This window comes from Phascolarctos cinereus, unplaced genomic scaffold (genome assembly GCF_003287225.1).
Source record: "Phascolarctos cinereus isolate Bilbo 61053 unplaced genomic scaffold, phaCin_HiC Scaffold_4;HRSCAF=312, whole genome shotgun sequence".
Lineage (NCBI taxonomy): Eukaryota > Metazoa > Chordata > Mammalia > Diprotodontia > Phascolarctidae > Phascolarctos > Phascolarctos cinereus.
The window spans coordinates 679,694,337-679,714,843 of NW_027555847.1; the positions used below are offsets into that span (position 1 = coordinate 679,694,337).

General features: G+C 44.4%; 1 protein-coding gene and 1 long non-coding RNA gene across 2 annotated transcripts in view; one reads left to right on the plus strand and one right to left on the minus strand.

Annotated features, from left to right (window-relative positions):
• LOC110223489 (uncharacterized) overlaps nt 1-20,507 on the plus strand; it is a 33,028-nt gene that overhangs the window by 11,949 nt on the left and 572 nt on the right. Inside the window, exon 2 of the long non-coding RNA XR_002328715.2 lies at nt 11,570-11,742. This is a non-coding gene — a long non-coding RNA (uncharacterized LOC110223489). The remainder of the gene's footprint in view (nt 1-11,569; nt 11,743-20,507) is intronic.
• The window catches only part of CELF5 (CUGBP Elav-like family member 5), a 79,451-nt gene continuing 72,750 nt past the window's right edge, over nt 13,807-20,507 (minus strand). Inside the window, exons 12-13 of the mRNA XM_021009050.2 lie at nt 15,051-15,195; nt 13,807-13,894 (exon numbers count right to left, since the gene is read on the minus strand). Of these exons, the coding sequence (XP_020864709.1) occupies nt 15,068-15,195 (128 nt within the window). The 3' untranslated portion in view covers nt 13,807-13,894; nt 15,051-15,067. The remainder of the gene's footprint in view (nt 13,895-15,050; nt 15,196-20,507) is intronic.

Below are 20,507 nucleotides of genomic sequence, written 5' to 3' on the forward strand. Positions count from 1 at the left end.
CTGGTTATTATTATTATTAGCTTCCTAGTCTAATCATGGCCAATTGCCTGATGGGGAGAATTTGGCTCACCTTGAACTTAATAGCTTGTGTTTTCCAGCTGGGAGGGCATAGGAAGGGGAAACCTTGTGAACTTTTTACCTTTTGAATCTCACTTTCTAGTCACAGAGCATCCCTCCTCCTCCTCCTCCGTCCTCCTCCGCCTCCCTCCTCCTCCTCCCTCCTCTTCCTCCTCCTCCTCCTTCTCTCTCTCCAGTGTTATGACATTCCATTCTATTCTGCCGCAACCACCAAAATGGCTGTTTAACCTTGGACAAATCTTTCCCTTTCCCTGCCTTAGTTTTTCCCATCTGTGAAATGAGGGGGCTGGACTTCAAGTTTCCTGAACTCCCTTCCAGCTCTGCTGTGTTGGGTTCTATGTTTTGTTCCAGCCCTGATTTTCTCTGTTCCAAAGTGCTTTTCTACTGTATTATTCTAAGGTTCTCCTGGTTTTAGTGTTCTCTAGTCTGAGATCCTTCCAGCCCTAATATTCTGTGTCCTTTTATTTATTTATTTAGAGAATTAAAGGAATTTTTATTATAAGTACATCAAGGTAGCATCACATTGACAGGCTGATCACTGAAGATCAGCCCGAGTCCTCTTCAGTTTGCTTCCAGGCCTTACTTTCTATGAGATTTTATTACTAGATCTTTATCTCTTGATTGGGGACTTCTGATGTAATCAATCACCAAGCAGTTTCAGCTCTGATTGTTGTTGGTGAGTGGTTTCAGTTGTGTCTGACTCTTCCTGACCCCATTTGGAGTTTTCTTGGTAAGGATCCTAGAGTGGTTTTTGCCATTTCCTTCTCCAGCTCATTTTACAGATGAGGAAACTAAGGCAGACAGGGTTAAGTGACTTGCTCAAGGTCACACAGCTAGGAAGTGCCTGAGGCTGGATTTGAACTCATGAAGATGAATCTTCCTGATTCCAAGCCACCTAGCTTTGTTCTTCTGCTGTGATTGGAGAACCAGAAAAGAAAGGGAGAAGGGGAAATGGGAGAGGGTGGGAGCAGGGGAGGGCATGCCAAAGACCAACCCAAGTCATGCTTGTTGAAAGGGGTCCCTTTGCAAAATATTTTAGGTTTCCAAAATTTAAATAGGATCCTGCCCAGTATTCTCTAAGAGAAGGCACACACACATATACATATGTATATGTATATGTATATGTATATGTATATGTATATGTATATGTATATGTATATGTATATGTATATGTATATGTATATGTATATGTATATGTATATGTATATGTATATGTATATGTATATGTATATGTATATGTATATGTTTATGTATGTATAAACCCATCCCATTGATGGGTTTTTCTCAGGTTTTGTTTGTTTCTGGATCTTTGGCATCCCCCAGTGGCAGTAACTGGGAACTACCTTTAAACATTTTGCAATTAAATCGCAAGGGGAAAATTTTTATTAAAATCATTGATTTTAGGTCTGCAAAGAATCTTAGAAATTATCTAGGCCAATCATCCAATATTAAAGTTTGTAAGGATCCTTCACACAGAGAATGTCAGAGCTAGAAAAGATCTTAGAGCTGATTTAATCCAACCCCCTCATTCTTCAGAAAACAAAACAGTGTCCCAGAGTGGGAAAATAATTTGTTTCCTCGTCTTTGAAATTGAGATGATAATATCTGTATTACCCAACTCACAGGGTTGTTTGTGAGTTTCAAGATGGACAATGTAAGTAAAGGCTTTGTAATATCAAAAAAAAAGTCAGTATTATTATTGACATTGTTAGTGGATTATAACGACCTCTTGACTTACTTGCCCTGGTGCCATCAGAGAAGCTTCTAACACGGATGCCCCAGTTATTGTCAATCCTTTTCTAAATTTTTCAACATTACCCATTTGAATATGTTTTGTCTTTATATCACAATTTCCCACCTTCCCTCTACCTTCCTGTGGCAACGAAAAACAATATAACAAAAACATTGATACCTAATCCATTTTGGTCTAGTGGGCCCCACCTCTCTATCATGGAGGAGGAGAGATGTGTTTATTACTTCTTCTCCAGGGCCTTCATTCTTTTCTTTTTTTTTATTCTTTTCTTTTTTTCCATCCCACTACTGAGTTCAATTTCCTTTTGATGATTTCCTCATTTATGCTGTTGTCATTGAAATTGTGTGTATTTTTTTGGTACTGCTTACTTTGCTCTGCATCAGTTCTTAGAAATCACATCTTTTCTTCTTCTTCTTCTCCTTCTTCTTCTTCTTCTTCTTCTTCTTCTTCTTCTTCTTCTTCTTCTTCTTCTTCTTCTTCTTCTTCTTCTCTCTCTCTCTCTCTCTCTCTCTCTCTCTCTCTCTCTCTCTCTCTCTCTCTCTCTCCTGTGTTATGACATTCCATTCTATTCATATAGCATGCTTTTTTTCAGCCATTTCCCTGTTAATGGGCACCCACCCCATTTCTGGTTCTATGGTGCCACAAAGATTACCGCTATGAATATTTTGATATATATTGGACTTCTGTTTCTGGCTTCCTTGGTGTTATGTGCCCTATAGTGGGATTGCTTGGACAAAGAGTATGGACACTTTAGTCCCTTTTCTTGCATAATTCCAAATTAAAATCCAGACAGTTGAACCACTGACCCAGACACACTGAGAGTCCACTAGCATGCCTCTTTTTCCACAGTCCCTCCAGCATTTGCTAGTGTCATCCTTTTGCCAATCTGCATAGAGTGAGAAGCTTTGGAGCTAATTAATTAAATTTGGAGCAATTTTTCATATGGTCATTTACAATTCACAAAACTTTTGAAAATGGTTTATATCCTTTGACCACTTATCTGTTGAAGATGATGTAAATTCTTAACTAATTGTTGATTAGCAGTAGAAAGAATGTTAGAGTCAGAAGACCTGGGTTCCTATCTTAGCTCTGACATATAACTTGATTTGTGATATTAGAGAAAATTACTTAAACTTTTAAAAGTGCAGTTTCCTCACCTACAATATGGGGATAATAATCCCTTCCCAGCTTCTCTCACTTGGAAGTTGCGAAAAATTTCATGGGAAGGAAACAAGAATTCATTAAGCATCTACTATGTGCCAGGCACCATGCTAAGTCTTTACAAATATAATAATAATAATAGCTAATATTTATATAGCATCTACTATGTGTTGTTAGATCCTGGAGAAGACCAGCATCAACCAGGTGGACCCAATATAACAATGAAGCTGTCATCATTTGCCAGGTGGAGCTTGGCTTCCACCTCTTCTTCTGGGGCTGCCCTAATGGTGGAATGACCTGGGGGCACACAGCAGTGTGTTAGTAAATGTTTAATGATCAACTCATAGGAAGGGTGATGGGGGGAAGGTACCCATGACACACTTTTGAGTTTGATCAATATTATTAACCTTTCCTTCGTCATTTTCTCAAGCCTTGACAATCAAAAAGACAATAAATCAAACCCTGATCTGTAGCATTGGCTGACTTCTGAGTTGTAAACTTTGAAAATTTAACAATCAGCTCTCCCAAGCCAGTTTGAGCTGGCTCCAGCAGAACCCTGCTCCACACAGACTAAGCTTTGGGAAACTCAGTCCTCTGTGGCTTGGGTCCTGCAGTGCCTTTTTGGGGCAGTGCCTCAGAGCAGGGACACTGAATCCTGGAGGCAAAAGATAGATCCTTTCAGACTCATCTTTCATATTCCCCTTCTGTAGGCAATACTAACCTCTCCATTATTCCCTATGGGACCTTGAAGACCTTATAATTGGATATCCCAGCAAGCTCTGCTTCACCTCAATGGTAACCCTGGCGGGGAAGTAAGGTCTGGGTCAGCTCTGATGGGTTTCCTTGCCTCCTCTACCTTGGTCCTACTCACTTCTGTTGCCTGTAGCCATGGGCCTTTCTTTCTGGAGTCAGGGCATTTTGATGAGCTGGAGAAATCAGGATTTTGAAAGGATTGGACTGGACTTAGACTGAACCTGTCTGCCACAGACACAGCTATTTCCACAGTGTTCCTCCCATCAGAGTGTGAATTCCCTGAAGGCAGGGCCTATGTTTTTGTCCTTTGTATCCCCAGTGCTTAGCACATAGTATGTCCTTAATAAATGCTTGTTAACAGGTACAGGAAAGAGCTGGGTGGTGTTCACAGAATCACAGAACAGAATATCAGAACTGAGTGGGCCTTGGGAACACAGAACATATAATGTCAGGGCTGGAAAGGACTCTAGGATGTAGAACAGAAGGTCAGAACCAGGACCTTGAGATATAGAACATCCAAGCTGCAGGGTTCCCAAAACCAGACTCTAAGGATAACTTAGGGCAGCCAGGTGGTGCTGTGGATAGAGCATGGGCCCTGGAATTAGGAGGACCTGAGTTCAAATCTGGCCTCAGACACTTACTAGCTGTATGATCCTAGGCAAGTCACTTAACCCTGATTGCCCCCAAAAAGAAGAACTCACATTTCAAGTTTGCAAAGTGCTTTTCCTTTCTGAGTTGAGTAGGAAAGTATTATTGTCCCCATTTTACAGAGGAGAAAACTGGGGCACAGCCCAGATTTCAACCAAGGTTCTCTCGATTTCAAATAAGTATCCTTCCTACTGCCTCACACTGGGAACTTCTCTAGCCACATTTATTAGCTTGATTTTTCTTATCCCAACACCCTTAATTAGCTCTGTCAGTGAACCAAGAACCCAGAATAATGAGCATTGTCTCCTTTGATGTGGAAGTTTACAAAATACTTCCTACTAGGAGTCCTAGGAGGAAAACCCAAGAGGCAGCTGAGGTCCAGCCACAGGAAGTGACTAGCCAGGGAGGGGCAGAGTCCAGGGTGCGGTAACATGTACAGGGGCGTCTGTGTCTGCCCTGGGCTTTCATATGGAAGGACCTGAAATGCCACTTGGTCCTCCAAAGGACTCGGCATGAGATGGATCTCGGCATAGCCCGAGCTTCTCTTGGATTCCATCCAGTGGGGCTTAGTTACTAGCAAGATCTGTCCTAACAATCCTCAGGACAAGGTTCCACCACCTCCCAGACAGTGTGAAAGCCAAACTCTACTGAATCACGCTTCCTTTCTTCAGTCCTATTCTCACCCCACCCCACACCCAGCCCTGCCTTCTTCAAGCTGGCCTGAAATGCAGATTGATTGGTGTGAATGTTCTTTTCCAAGAGCCATACAGAATTAGGGGGTCATTTTTCTTATTGTTAGCTAGTCTCTACTTTCCAGGAGAATCTGTGGTTAGTTCCCTGCATGGCTCCTCTCTGGCCAAACTTATCACTTCTTTGGCTCCATCCCCCTTTCCTGGACTGGACTGCCCAATCTTAAGCTTGTAACACGTGTTTGCTGGGATTTTGACACCCTTTCCTTACTGTGCCTGCAGATGTGAGGCTGACCCCATGGTCTCTGTGTTAGGGGATCTAAGACATTATGAATGATTTTCTTTGGCTTTTGACTATATCTGGGTGACTCCTTTCAAGTTTTATGACTACCCAACCACGGCCCAGCCAACACTTCCTAAGGCACATCTTCCATCTCCAAAAACAAGCCCCCACTAGTGTATCTGTAGCCAGGGACTCCCAGCCTTTCATATTATCTCCTTTAGTGGTCATGTAAAGCAACCTTAGCTCACATTAGCTTGACCCAGAACTGCTTCCTTCCCTCTGGCTTCAGAAATGAGGAACGGTAACAGCTAATCAGAGCAGTCTCCTGTTCTGGGGAGGAAGGCTATTTGGACCTCTCATCCCGTTCATCCTCTTCTGGGAAACCTCACCTTCATCTTAATGTTCACACTGTGGCTCAGGACACTTTCTCATTGTTGGTGAGGAAACTTGGCATCACAGATATAGTGCTAGGCCGGGCACCGGAAGCCTGACCTCTTTTCTGGCCCAGCCTAACCTTCTCTGGGACTCACTGTTTTGTCTGTTAAATGAGAGAGTCAGCCTGGATGGTCTCTAAGGCCCCTTCCAGCACGGCCATCCTCTCTTCTAAGGGTCCTTGGGACCCTACACCTCTCCCAGTCGGTATGTTTGTTTCATTTGTTCAGCTCTTTTATTCTAGGATTTTAAGAAATCCTTTCAAGGAGGTACAGTGCTGGTCCCTTTCTCCTAATAGGTCTGTTTGCTCCTGATTCAGTCTTTTCCCCTACCCTGATCTGTTTCTGTAAATGCATCTGCTGATGATTTTTCTATGTTTGTATTTTGCCATCCCCCCTCCAAGCAGCTCCCCATATAGAGACAGGCATTTTTATCATTCCGTATCATTATTTATAAGTGATTGGGCTGGGTGTTTCTGAACATGGTACCTTGTGATTCTGGGTTTCTGTGCCATGGCCATAAGGAGGGGCTAGATCTGTGATTTTATTGGTATAGGGGACTCCTGGTTAAGGAAAATCCCTCTGCAAATGCAGGTGATTAGCACCTTCTCTAAAACTTAGAGCCTTGTCTAGTATAGCTGGTTAAGTAACCAGTCTACTCAGTCAATAAGCATTTATTAGTTGCCCACTGTGTGCCAGGCACTGTGCTAAGCACTGAGGATACAAAGAAAGGCAAAAGACAGTTTCTGCTCTCAAGGGGCTGACAGGTCTAATGGGTAGGTGGGAGGAGAAATATGCAAACAAACATGTAAAAACAGAACATATACAGGGTAACTTAGAGGCAGCTAGGTGGCCCCATGGAGCACTGAGCGCTGGACCTGGAGTCAGGAAGACCTGAGTTCAAATGTGACCTCACACTTTCTGTGTGACCCTGGGCAAGTCTCTTTAATTCTGTCTGCCTTGGTTTCCTCATCTGTAAAATGAGGATAATAATAGCACCTATCTCCCAGAGTTATGAACTTAAAATGAGATAATATTTATAAAACATTTTGCAAACCCAAGTACTATATAAATATAAAGCACTATTGTTAGCTCTTATAATCAACAGAGGAAAGCAGTAGCATTAAGGGGGAATCAGAAAAGGCTTTTTTTAGAAGGTGAGATTTTAGCTGGGACTTGGAGAAAGCCAGGGAAGCCGGGAGGCAGAGATGAGGAGGGAGAGAATTCTAGGCACAGGGAATAGTCTGTGAAAATGGCTGGGAGTGTCTTTGGAGGTGGGGTGTCTTGTCTGAGAAACAGTCAGGAAGTCAGTATCACTGGACGGCAGGTATAGGGATGGGGTTGGGAGGAGGGAGATAAGGCATCAAAAGACCAGAAAGGTAGGAGGAGGGCCAGGTTATAAAGGGTTTCAAATGCTAAACAGAAGACTCTATATTTGATTTTGGAGGTGATAGGGAGCTGCTGGAGTGAGTGGGTATGTGTGTGCATGTGCACGTGTGACATGCTCAGACTGCACGTTAAGGAAGATCAGTTTGATAATGGAGTGGAGGATGGATTAGAGAGAGACTTAAGGCAGAGATACCACCCAGCAAGTAGGACAATAGTCCAGGCGCAAGGCGATAAGGGCCTAAATTGGGGTGGTAGCAGGGTCAGAGGAAAGCGGGGGCAGCAGAGGGCTATAAAACAGCTATTGACCCAGCAATGGCACTTCTAGGGCTGTATCCCAAAGAGATCAAAGACAAAAGAAAAGGACCCACATGTACAAAAATATTTATAGCAGCTCTGTTTGTGGTGGCAAAGAATTGGAAATCAATGCCCATCAACTGGGAAATGGCTGAACAAGTTGTGGTATATGATTGTGATGGAATACTATTGTGCTATGAGAAATGATGAGCAGGATGGTTTCAGAAAAAACTTGGAAGGGGCAGCTAGGTGGCACAGTAGATAGTGCCCTGGGGTCAGGAGGACCTGAGTTCAAATCTGGCCTCAGACACTTGACAAGACCCTGGGCAAGTCACTTAACCCTGATTGCCTCACCAAAACAAAAAACCTGGAAAGACTTATATGAATTGATGAAAAGTGAAGTGAGAAGAACCGGGAGGTTGTTGTATATAGTAATAGTAATATTGTATGATGATCGGCTGTGAAAGACTTGGCTACTCTGATCAAGACAATTTCAAAGGACTCATGCAATTAAATGCTAGCTGATGAACTCTGAGTACAAATTGAAATATAATTTTCTCATTTTCTTTATGTTTTTCAAATATGGCTAATATGGAAAATGTTTTGCATGCTTTCACATGTGTAATTGACATGTTGTTTGCCTTCTCAGTGGGTGGGGGAGAAGGTTGGGAGGAAGGAAGAGAATTTGGAATTCAAAATTTAAAAATAAAAGAATGTTAAAAAACAAATAATAAAATGTAAAAAAAAGAAGGGGGCACACACAAGAGATGTTACAAAATTAAATCTATAGGATGTGGCAATGAGTTTGTTATGGGGGAGGGGTGAGAGAGAGACTGAAAAATCAAGGCTACCACTTAGGTGGTGGGCTTGGGTGACTGGGAGTATGATGGTGACCTCAGGAATAACAGGAGAGTTGGGAAGAGGGAAGAGTTGGAGGAGAAAGATAAGTTGGTTTTGAACATGTTGAGTTTATGATATCTACTGGACATCTAGCTTGAGATGTCTGGAAGGTGTTTGTGAGACTGGAGGTCAGCAGAGAGATTGGGGCAGGAGAAGTAAATTTGAGAATCCTCAGCATGGGAGGTGCTGAGATCCCCAAGTAAAGAAGGCTAGAGGGAGAAGAGAAGAGAGTGAATTGTATTGACTCTCTAGACCAGCCCCCGCCTCCTACAAGCCCTTGGTTAAATCCCAGTAGTCTTGGCTAGAATGGGGGAGAAGAGAGAGATTTCACCTTGAGTTATGTCAAGTTCCTGCTCAGACTTGGGAAGGAAGCAGAGAACAATGCCCTAACACTTCTTCAAAGGTTGACCATTGAAGGTCATTCTGATTGGGGAAGCAGAAACCTCAGACCATTTCTGAAAATGGTGATAACCCCTGTGACCCTGGGCAACCATTCCCTACTACACTCACTGTCATTGTTTCTTATCTACTGGATAAGTAGATCTAAGAATCTGAGGCCAGGAGGCAGAGATGGGGAGGGAGAGCATTTTGGGCATGGGAGACAGCCAGAGAAAATGGCTGGAGTTGGGAGATGGAAAGTCACTTTTTTACTCACAACCATTCTAGGAGGGAGGTGCTGTTATTATCCCCATTTTACAGTTGAGGAAACTGAGGCAGGCAAGGTGACGTGACTTGCTCAGGGTCACATAGCTAATAAGTTTCTGAGGCTGAATTTGAACTCATGTCTTCCTGACTCCAGACCCAGAGTGCATTCTGTACTTTACAAGGAAAAGGTTTTGTAAACCATTTAGAACTATAGAGGACAGTAGGGGAGGAATCGTGTAGTTGAGATATTACAAAGGTAAAAGGTGGTGGGACTGGTAGCTATTGTCATCATCATCATCATCATCATCGTCATCATCATCATCATCATCATCAAAGATCCCTTATAGCTGTGACAAGCTGTGTTTCATGAACTCTGTCCTATTCTTGTCCTTTATAGCTCACATACATGCTTCAAGAATGCCTGAGCATTCAGGCCTTTTCTCCCCCCGTTCTTGAAGGACTTGGAAACTCCTGTGTTCTTCACTCGTCAGTAAGTCAGCTGCCTATTGGTCACAGGCCAGCCAAGCATCATGGAGGGAGCAGATTATCCAGCCCCTCTGTCTCGACCCAATAGCCCCCATTAGCCCGGTCAGGGTGCGAGGGCAAGGGGCAAAGAGAGCTGATGGGAGCATTAGGAACCCCAGGAATCCAGGGGGCAAATAAGATAATAGTTATAAGTGCTTAGCAGAGTGCCTGGTGTATTGTAAGAGCCACATAAATGCTTATTCTATTCTGTTCCTGTCCCCCCACCCCAGGGTGGGTGGGTGGGGGGCATTCTGACTTTCGTGTAATTGACTGTGCCAGAGATTTTGGCTATGTTAACCTTGACTCTGAATGGAAGCCCCAGACGGATTTTAGGCCTGGCTGTTAACATTTAGTAACAATCACAAATGAGGGAGAGAGAGAGAGAGAGAGAGAGAGAGAGAGAGAGAGAGAGAGAGAGAGAGAGAGAGAGAGAGAGAGAGAGAGAGAGAGAGAGAGAGAGAGAGAGAGAGAGAGAGAGAGAGACAATGAATTCTGTTGCATAGAGGCCCTGGGGTGGCTGACTTGGTAACTGCAAGGGCTGGCCGGGCTGTCTTCCATTTCTTCAGAGACTGAGGGGCAGACTCACAAAGCACTGGACTTGACATCAGAAGGCCTGGGTCTGGGTCCTAGTTCTGAAAATTTCTAGTTGTAGGACCAAGACTCAGTTTCCCTTTCTGTAAAATAGAGGTCACAGTCTCTTCCCTGCCTCCTTCTCAGAGTGATTGTAATGTACGAGCTAGAGAACAGGTGGGAAGTGCTTTACATGTAAGTATAAATGTAGCCTCCCGGTTTTGGTTCTGGCTGGGCTCTTCTGGACTTACAGAGCCACTTGGACTGTGTCCAAGGGGTCCCCAGCTGAGGCCCAACCAAGACTCTTAGTCGTACCTGGGACATGGGAGACCCGGGAGCCCGGGGTTCTTGCCTTTGCGGTTTTTTCTGGTTAGGAATGAGTGATGGTTCCGTCTTCAACTTTGGGTCGTCTGCCACGGCATGTTTGTTCCACTTAAAGGGGGAGCCCCCAGGGAAAGAAACCATTTCCTCAGGAGCCCAGCCAGGTTAAGGGAATTGCCCAAGCTTATTAACTTGCCATAGGGACACAGGATTGGTTCCCAGGAGAGCCTGGACATTGTCTTCCCTACATCTCCCATCCCCTTCTTTTATATTTAGGAGATAATCCATGCTCTGCCATTAACTCCTCCTGACCCAAATTTGGCAACTATAGGTTTTTAGTGTCCTCATTCGTAAAATGGGATGGTGCCTTAAAGCCCTGTTTAGTTCTGACATTCTGTAGTCTAAGGTCCATTTTGGTCTGGAGTCTTAGTGTCTGACTAAGCTACTCTATTAAGGATAGGGTGGTAAATGTTTGACAACCCATTATTTAACAACTACAGTTAGGCAGTACAATGGATAGAGCGTTGGGCCTGGAGTTGGGAAGACCTGAGTTCAAATCCAGCCGCAGACACTTACTAGCTGTGTGACCCTGGGCAAGTCACTCAACCTTGTTTGCCCTGTAAAATGAGCTGGAGAAGGAACCAGACTGCCAGTATCTTTGCCAAGAAAACCCCAAAAGGGGTCACAAACTGAATAATAACAACAAAATAGAAAGTATGAATGATACACTTTTAAGTTAAGTCTAGTCCAGAGCTGGGAAATCTGCGGCCTGAATCCAAACTTCACAGAACGAATCCATTTAATAAAAGGATTTGTTTGGTAAAACTTGGACTCAGTCAAAAGGCTGCACCCAAGGACGTAGAAGTCTTTAACCATGAAGTATGGGGTTCCTGGTTTGTGAAAGGCAGTGGAAGGGTACAGCAGGGAAGGAGACTTAGGCTGGGTGAGAAGGCCTGGGGTTTCAGGCCTGGATTCCACCTTGAACTTGCTAACTGTAGATTCTACCTCCTAGAAGGTCTTCAAGCAGAGACTTGCGTGTTTGAATGGGGATTCCCTTAGTGTCTGGGTTAGATGAGACGGCACCTCCCACCTGTCACATTCTCTGATGCTGTGATTCTGTTGTGTCTAGGACCCTGATCCTGTAACCTCTGTCTTTGACCTATAAAATGGGTGCAAGACCTGCCTCTTGGAGCTGGTGCAGGATTCAAAGGAGATCACGAATGGGAGATACATCTGAGCTCTCCTCATGCTGCCCTTAATCGAGGTAGGGAAGAGAAGAGGCGGAAGAAACTTGAGAGGAAGGTAAGACTAGCTCCTTTAGCAAGTAAAACTTTTATTAAATAAATTTAGGTTCTTTAGACCAGAGAGAGGAGTTTTGGACATTAAGACGATGTTTGCTCTTACCTGTAACATTTGACAGTCACATAGTTCACTCTGGTAGAAGAAACTTGATCTTTGACACAGAATTCAAATCAGATTAACCGAAAATTTCCCAAAGTCTTTTTTTGTTTGTTTGTTTGTTTAAAATTAGATAAGTTCAAACTTCATGAAATTACTTGTAGCAGAAATAAGGTACAAATCACGTACATAATAGATGTCAGGTATAAAAATGGTATTTACAACCAGTAAACATGGACTATAGAAACACGCGACTTCCACTCCTGCAGCCTCATGCGCACGCTCACTCACGCAGGCCATGCGGCCAGTGGCCGGGGAGCCACACCGCCACACCGCCACACTCTTCTGAAAGGGGGGGGGTCTGAGGAGCATGGAGGAGGCGGCCTGAGGAGGGCAGAGCATGATGCGGCACCGTGAGGTCCAAGAGAAGCCAGGCAGCAGCCCCTGCCTTCCCCCTTGAAGAAGCAACTTCTCCCTCCCTCATTTGCTCTTTTTCTCCCGCCGATGCACTACCTACGAAGGCTTGCACGTTCAGGCACGCACACGCACACACACAGACACACACAGACACGCGCACACCAATAGGAATGTTCTTGGTACATTATCAAACTCTGGAATCTTGAAACAAGCTCTTTAGAAGATGGTTGGGGATTTTTTTTTCTTTTTTTTCATCTTTTAGGGTATTTTGGGAGAAATGAACGGGGCTGTTTTCAGGTGGTCCAATTGTTATGTATCCTAGCCGGGTCATGCCCTGGTGTGGGAATGAGACTAACCAAGCTTTGACCTCGGTTCTGTGCTTAACTTATGGGATTCTATATGGAGATAGAGACATATCTGGATAGATACATGTGGGCTGCCTTCTGTGTCCTGGGGAAAATCTGGTCTGCTCGGTTCTTCCTGGCACTAGCTCAGAGAAGGACCAAATTGGTGTCAAAAGACAGTCTCCCTTCCCGCAAAACCTCCTTGGAGAAAACGTCGTCCCAAGGGTGTATTTGGTCAATAAGAGGCTGGACCAGCTGAATACCAGTGAGTCTAGTTCTCTTCAATCTTGACCCCCTAAGTAAGGCAGGGGGCTGGTATATTCAGGGGCAGGAGGCAGCTGCCAGGGGGCTGGGAGGTGGGTGAGATGGGGTCCCGTAATTCCCTCCCCCCAGCACCCCACAGAAGAAAGATGGAACCCAAAGGCTGAACGGATAAGGCTATGAAGATGAAGATGGTGGGGGAGACAAGGGTGTGAGCCGGGAAGGGGAGGGAGAGTTGAAGGTAATTTTTGTGCCTAAACCCAGGTGCAAGGGGATTCCTATGGGGATGGGATCGAGCCAGAGTCTCAAATCCACGGGCCTGCTGGCCCTGCAAGGACTCAAGCTTGCCTAACCAAGCTGGCCTGAAGGCCATCCAAAGATTCTTCAGTGGTTCATCCAGTTGCCGCCATGGTAACAAGATCCTGGAGGTATATAGTGTTGGAGCACTTTCCATCCTTGCTTCCTCAAAAGCCCGAACCTAATACTGAGCAGAGAGAGCGAGCGAGAGGGTGCCTGATTCTTGCCACCCTTCCGTTTCTCCCTCTGATAATGTTCAGGGCTCGTTAAGTTCCTGTTGAGATGACATAATCCTTTTCCCACAGGCAGAAGTCTCTGCAAAGTTTGGTCCTGTGATTTACTTAAAAAAAAATATATACTGTATATATATATATGTATATATATGAAAGGGTGAGTCTCAAAGTTCTGAGAGTTGTCATGGTGACCTAGAGACACAACAATGAACATTCTGGTCCACAATGCTTCACTCTTTCCCTGTGTCCTCTCAGGGTGGAGAATCCTTGGTCCCCAAGGGGCCATGTTTGGTCCCCAGGACATTGTTGGAGCCCCCCGTGGGAAGGATCTCCTTGCCGTCGCCTTCCAAAGCTGCGTTCCTCTCCAATGTTTCACATTTTTTGGGGGGTGGGGTGTTGCAGGGGATAGGAAGGGGAGGGCTGGTGTCAAAAACAGTTTGTAATTTACTGGAATCTCCTGGATCTATTTGAAGCTGCAAACCGTCCTCTGGATTTGCCCCTCACCTGATGGAGAAGGAAGGTAAATTATGAGGGAAGTCAGCCTCTGTTGAGTGTGCCTACCCGAGGGGACCTGTAAGAGCTTCCAAATCTGGAACAGAATCAGATGTCCTTTTACTCTCCTGTTCTTGCCTCCTTCCCACCCCGGGCTTCCCTTGCTTGTGGCTCTCAAAGTGTTTCAGGACAGCAGAGGCAGCCAGAAGCCCATAGCGTCTTGGACCAAGGGCCATGAGGATGGAAATTCCTGATGGGTATCACCATGAGTCAACTCTGTCTAGGCTGTTATGCCAAGGTTAACAACCCAGTCAAAGGCAAGCCAGATCTCCTGAAAGGCAACCAACCAGAAAGAGAAGACTTGCCCTCTATGATGTCAGCCTTTGCCCTTAGTAACCCTCACTTCTTTTTTTTTTTAGGCAATTGGGGTTAAGTGACTTGCCCAAGGTCACACAGCTAGTAAGTGTCAAGTGTTTGGTCTGAGGCGGGATTTGAGCTCAGGTCCTCCTGACTTCAGGGCCGGTGCTCTATCCACTGTGCCACCTAGCTGCCCCAGTAACCCTCACTTTTGAAGAACTAGGACTTCTATTTTCAAGGGAGAGCAGTATTAATTATTATTTGTGATATTATTTAATGTTATAATATATTATATTATTATATTATAACCATATAATATAATAATATAATATTATTTAAGCTAGGACAAGGATGGCCCTACTTCAAGTGTTGGTAGCAACTTTTTTGAAGTCTTTTTTTTTTTTTGGCTAGGCAATGGGGTTAAGTGACTTGCCCACACAGCTAGTAAGTGTTATGTGCCTGAGGCTGGATTTGAACTCAGGTCGTCCTGAATCCAGGGCCGGTGCTCTATCCACTGTGCTACCTAGCTGCCCCTACTTTTTTGAGATCTTAAGGAAGGTGCTGAGATTACTGGAGGGAACTGGGTATAATCATTGGGCTGAGCCTGAAGCCCTTCCCCCTCCTCCTTGCCCTCCTTGCCAGAGATGGGCATCTGAAATTAATCAAAACCTATAGGAGTCCCCACCACCACCACTCTGCCACCATCTTGCCTTTATAGTAGCCAGGACCAGGACTCACTGTTGCCTTCTGGGCCTGAAACAAGAACCCACAATCGCCCCATGTGGCCGGAAAAGGGAGGTAGCCTTCTTACCTGTGCTGCAAGGTCTGTCAGTAAGGGTGGCTGGCATCTTTGGGCCTCTTCAACTGGACCTTCAATCTCTTCATGCCAATCTGGAAGCCATTCATGGCCTGGATGGCCGTCTGGGCACTGGATGGGTTGTCAAAGCTCACAAAACCTGGAGGCCAGAGCAGAGGGGGAAGGGATGCTAAGTGGGAGGCGGTGTCCAGAGAGGGGGAGCTCTTCCTTTGGCTGTCTGACTCTTAGCAGTAGCGCTTAGTGAGACCAATGACCCTTACCTGCCTTTATTATCTAGCCTTTAGACAAAATGATCCTAGAAGTTTTGGTCTTCCTTGAGAAAAAGAAATGGTGGACAACTCTTTCTTTGCACACATGAGGACAACGAGGCCTAGAAAGGTATAGAAGTGTCAGACCTGAGGCCAATGGTGGACAGTGTGCGGCCTACAACCTCTCAAGTATGCTCTGAACCAGACGAAAATGAAATTGGGAAATACTTGACAAAAGAAATAAAAATACAATAAACGTAGATAACAGTCACATTCTAAAGCCAAGTTAATACAAGGCCTGCAGACATCCTTATGTATCTCTTACTGGTCTCCAATTTTATTGGAGTTTGATACCACTGGTATAGAGAGACCTAGACTTGGAAGTAGAACACCCACGTTCCCATTCCAGCTTTGCCCTTACCCTCTCTGTGCCTCGGTTTCCCTATGGAGAGAACACTTTGTATACCGACCTTACAGGGCAACTGAAGGATTAAAGCAATTTGTAAACTACAAAATGTTACCGAAATATAAGCTTTTACTATTGGGTATCTTGCCTAAGGTCAGTGATTGGTAAGCTAAGGTTAGATTTAACTGTAGACCTAACAGTTAACTTGAAGCCCTCTGATTTTGAGCCCAGCGTGGGATGTCCCAGCATCCCTGAAAGAATTGCTAAGTCCAGTCTATCTTGTTTCCCTAACGGGCCTTACCCTAAAGATGAAAAAAGCCATGAAGTTTGGCCCATACCAATCAATTCCTCTCCTGCCCCCAATGATCACTGATTTCCTGCCCCAGCTCCTCTGTTATGCCCAGTTAACTCCTTTTTAAAAAAATTATTTCATTCAATATTTCCCAGTTGCATGTAACATTTTTTTAACAATCATTTTTTAAAGTTTTGAGTTCCAAATTCTCTCCCTCTCTCCTGCCCCTCCCTGCTCCTTGAGAAGGCAGGCAATTTGATTTTGATTATCTGTTCAGTTAACTCTGTATTTCGTTGTGATGCACAGGTTTTCTATCTTTGCCACCTAGCATCTAGAAAAATTCATAAAACCGAACGAGTAGAAATGATTTTAGGGCTCTTCATGCCTATTCTGGGCCATTAGCAGGACCTATTAACCCTCAAAAAGTCTGCCTTGAAGGGAGTTTCCTGTCACTGGGGGTGTCTGAGAAGGGGTCAGACGTTAGGCTCATGCACTGAGTGAGAGGGTAGGCTACCTGACCTTTGAAATCTCAATTCTCATATGGCCAGGAGAAGGCTAAGAAACAGGAAACCTCTTTCATCTGCTGTCCCCTCTTTCTTATTCCTCCCTTCTCATTCCTGACCCAGAAGCTGACCAGCTCACCTGTCCCCCCTACCCACAATCCCTTGCCCCCCTCATCTAAACACTGCCCCTGGCTCACCAAATCTCAACCCTGGACTATGCCTCCCTTTCCTGTCTTAGTCTTATACTTCCTATGAATATACTGCTGGACAAAGGAGGCTTTCATTTCCCAAAACCATGCTATCATATCATACCTCAGCTGGGTCCTTACCGCTGCACTGAGTGATTACACCCTGCACTGTGGCTATTCCAAACCTTTTCAGTTCTCAGGCCCCCTCCCTCTGCCACCCCTTCTGCCTTCTCTAGCAGAGGCCCTTGCATTCCTCTCTTACTAAGAGAATAAAGATGGGCCACCATGAGCTCTGCTCCCCTCCGCCATACCTCAGTGCCGTTCCCCGTTCTCTCCATGGCTCTGGTCTCTTACAAAGAATGATACCTCTCACTAAGGCCGACCTTGTGTGCCAGGATCGTTCCCTCTGAGTTTGCTAACTCAGATGTTTCCTGTCTTTTATCTTAAAGCTCTCCTTCTCTACAGACTCCTTCTCTGTTACCTAAACAAATGTTCAAGTCTCCCCATCCTTTAAAAACACCTATTTTCTTTTCTTTTTTTTTTTTAGGCAATGGGGGTTAAATGACTTGCTCAGGGTCACACAGCTAGTAAGTGTCAAGTGTTTGATCTGAGGCTGAATCTGAACTCAAGTCTTCCTGACTTCAGGGCCTGTGCTCTATCCGCTGCGTCACCTAGCTGCCCCAAAACACCTATTTTCAAGGGGCAGCTGGGTGGTGCAGTGGATAGAGGTCAGGAGGACCTGAGTTCAAATCCAGCCTCTTGACACCTACTAGCTGTGTGACCCTGGGCAAGTCACTTCACCTTTTTCTGCCTCAATTTCCTCATCTGCAAAATGGGGATAATATCAGCACTCGCCTCCCACGGTTATTCTGAGGATTGAATGAGATGTTTGTAAAGTGTTTTATAAACCTTAAAGCACTATAATAAATGCTAGTTTATCCTTATTTCACTGTTAAAATCCTAGAAAGACTGCACTAGCTGCTTCTTCCTCACCTCTCCTCCTTACTCCTTACATTCCACCTTCCAACCCCTGCTACACAGCTAAAACTGTTATCTCAGGGTGCCAGTGATCTCTTAACTGTTAGATCTGACAGTCCTTCCCCACTCATCCTCCTTGACCCTTCTTAAGCTTCGGTTGTGGTCAATAACCCTCCCCTCGTGGCCCAATTCGTGCTCACTTTCTGCTCACTCTTCAGGACCCTTTGCTTAATTCAATTAAACAAACATCTCCTAAGTCACTACCATGTGTCCCTAGGAAGTAGTGATACAGACAAAAAAGAAATAGTCCCTGCCCTCAAGGAGCTTACATGCTACTGGGGGATATAACATATACTCAAGTAAATGCAAATGTATACATGTAGAGACACACACATGGTCATTTGATCGATTATCTTTGCTACACACATCATACAGAAAAAAAAATGGAAATATATGAAAGGATGGATATTGATGATAACTATGACCCATAGGATTCCCAAGGATACCTAACAGATGTGAATCAGTTACCACAATAAGATGACCCCCAAAGTCTAGAACACTCATCTCCTAACCAAGTACACACACATATATACACATATATACACACATATACACATATACATGTATATACACAAAGCGATCTGCATATATACCTATGTGTGTGTGTGTGTGTGTGTGTGTGTATATACACATACACACATACATATATATAAAGTGATAGTAATTTCAAAGGTACTAATGACTAGGGGAATCAGAAAAGGCTTCTTGTAGGTGATGGCCCCAAAGCTCTGCTTTGAAGAAAGGTAGGGATTATATGAGGTGGAGGTGAGAAACAAATACATTCCAGATGTGGGAGAGCACCTGTGCGTTGGAATGGAGGTAGAAGACGGAGCAATGTCAGGTACAGGACACAGCTAGCAGGCCAATCTGACTGGAGTGGAGCATGCAGAGGGAGTGACGGGAAATAATACTGGCAAATAAGTGGCCACCATATTGTGGAGAGCTTTCAGTGCCAGGCAGAGGAGTTTGTATTTTATCCTAAAGGAAATAGGAAGCCAGTGAAACTTTGTGAAGGAGGGGGAGGGGAGTTCCTTGGTTGGAATGGTATTTTAGGAACGGCAGTTTGGCAGCTGTCGTGGAGGCCGAATGGAAGAGGAGAGAGATGGAAAGCAGGGGGACCGGTTAGGAGACTTTTATAATAATCCAGGCCAGAGATGACAAGGGCTCAAACTAGGTTAAGGGACATATGAGTAAAGAGAAGGATACGGATGCAGGAGATATTGGAGAGATAGGCTTCAAAGGACTTGGCAGGTGATTGGATATGAATGTTGAGGGACAGGGGAGCATGGATCCAAAATCCAAAGACCTGGGTTCAAATCTCACCTCTGATGCTTCCTACCCATGGGACCTTAGACAAATGACTTAACCTCCCTGGGTCTTAGTTTTCTCATCTTCAAGGTGAAGGAGTTGATCTAATCCAACAGCTGACCTAGATGGCTTCAAAGGTCCCTTCCACTGCTGTAATCTTATGACTCTAAAGATGTAAATCTGGGTCCTCAAAGAACAGAAAAATAGGGAGAATGGGCAGTAGCAGATTTGGGGGCTAGGTAACTAGTTCTGTTCTGGACTCGAGTTTGAGATGTCAGTGGGGCATCCAGTAGGTGGTTAGTTCAGGAGAGAGGTCAGGGCTGGATATATAGATTTGGGACTCGTCTACATAGAAGTGATAGCTGAATTAATGGAAGTTGAGATCACCAAAGGAAAGAATAGGGAAAGAGAGAAGTAAGCCAAGGCCTTAAGCTTTGGAGACATCCACACATGGCAGGCAGGATAATAATCCAGTAAAGGAGACAGAGAAGGAGAAGAACCAAGAGACAGCAGGAGAAGAGCGTATCCAGGAAGATGGGGTTGTCAACAGTGTCAAAACCTGCATCCAGGGAAGCGAGGTGGTGCAGCGGATAGAGCACTAACCCTGGATTCAGGAGGACTTGAGTTCGAATCCGGCCTCAGACACATAACACTTACTAGCTGTGTGAACCTGGGCAAGTCACTTAACCCCATTGCCTAACCCCCCAAAAAACAAAAAACAAAAACCCTTCATCTAAGTTAGATGGAATCATCATCCGTTTCCCACCCACTAAGCGCGTGTGAGAAATAAGGCTCCACCCTGGTCTTGCTTTTCTCTCTACACTCTCTTGATCATTTGATCAGTTATCTTTGTTACTCAGCGGCTCCCAAATATAGAGAAAAATGGAACTATGTAAAAGGATGGATATTGATGATAACTATCACCATTTCCCAAGGATACTTAACAGATGTAAATCAAGTGCCATAACAAAATGCTGCCCAAAGTCTAGAACGCTTGATCTCCTAGCCAAGCACACACACACACACACACACACACACACACACACACACTATATGTATACACACATACATATGTATATGTATATATACAAATGTATATGTATATATTCACATATGTATACAGACTGTGTGTATCTTTATATACATATGTGTATCTACACATGTACATATACTTATGTATATGTGCATGCACGTATATATATGTATATATGTACATACACACATGTATATGTACATTTTTATATATACAGAGAGAGTGTGTGTATGTGTGTATACACACATGCCATCACCAGAAGACTATATATGGTATGTATATACCATATAAAGTGTGGGTATGTATATATGTATGTGACTGTGTGTGTATACAGATGTGTGTATATTCCATGACTAGAGAAAGATCGCTGTTAAAAAGATGGGTGTTTATACACATATATACGTACACAAATATGTATATGTCTTATCTGAGTGT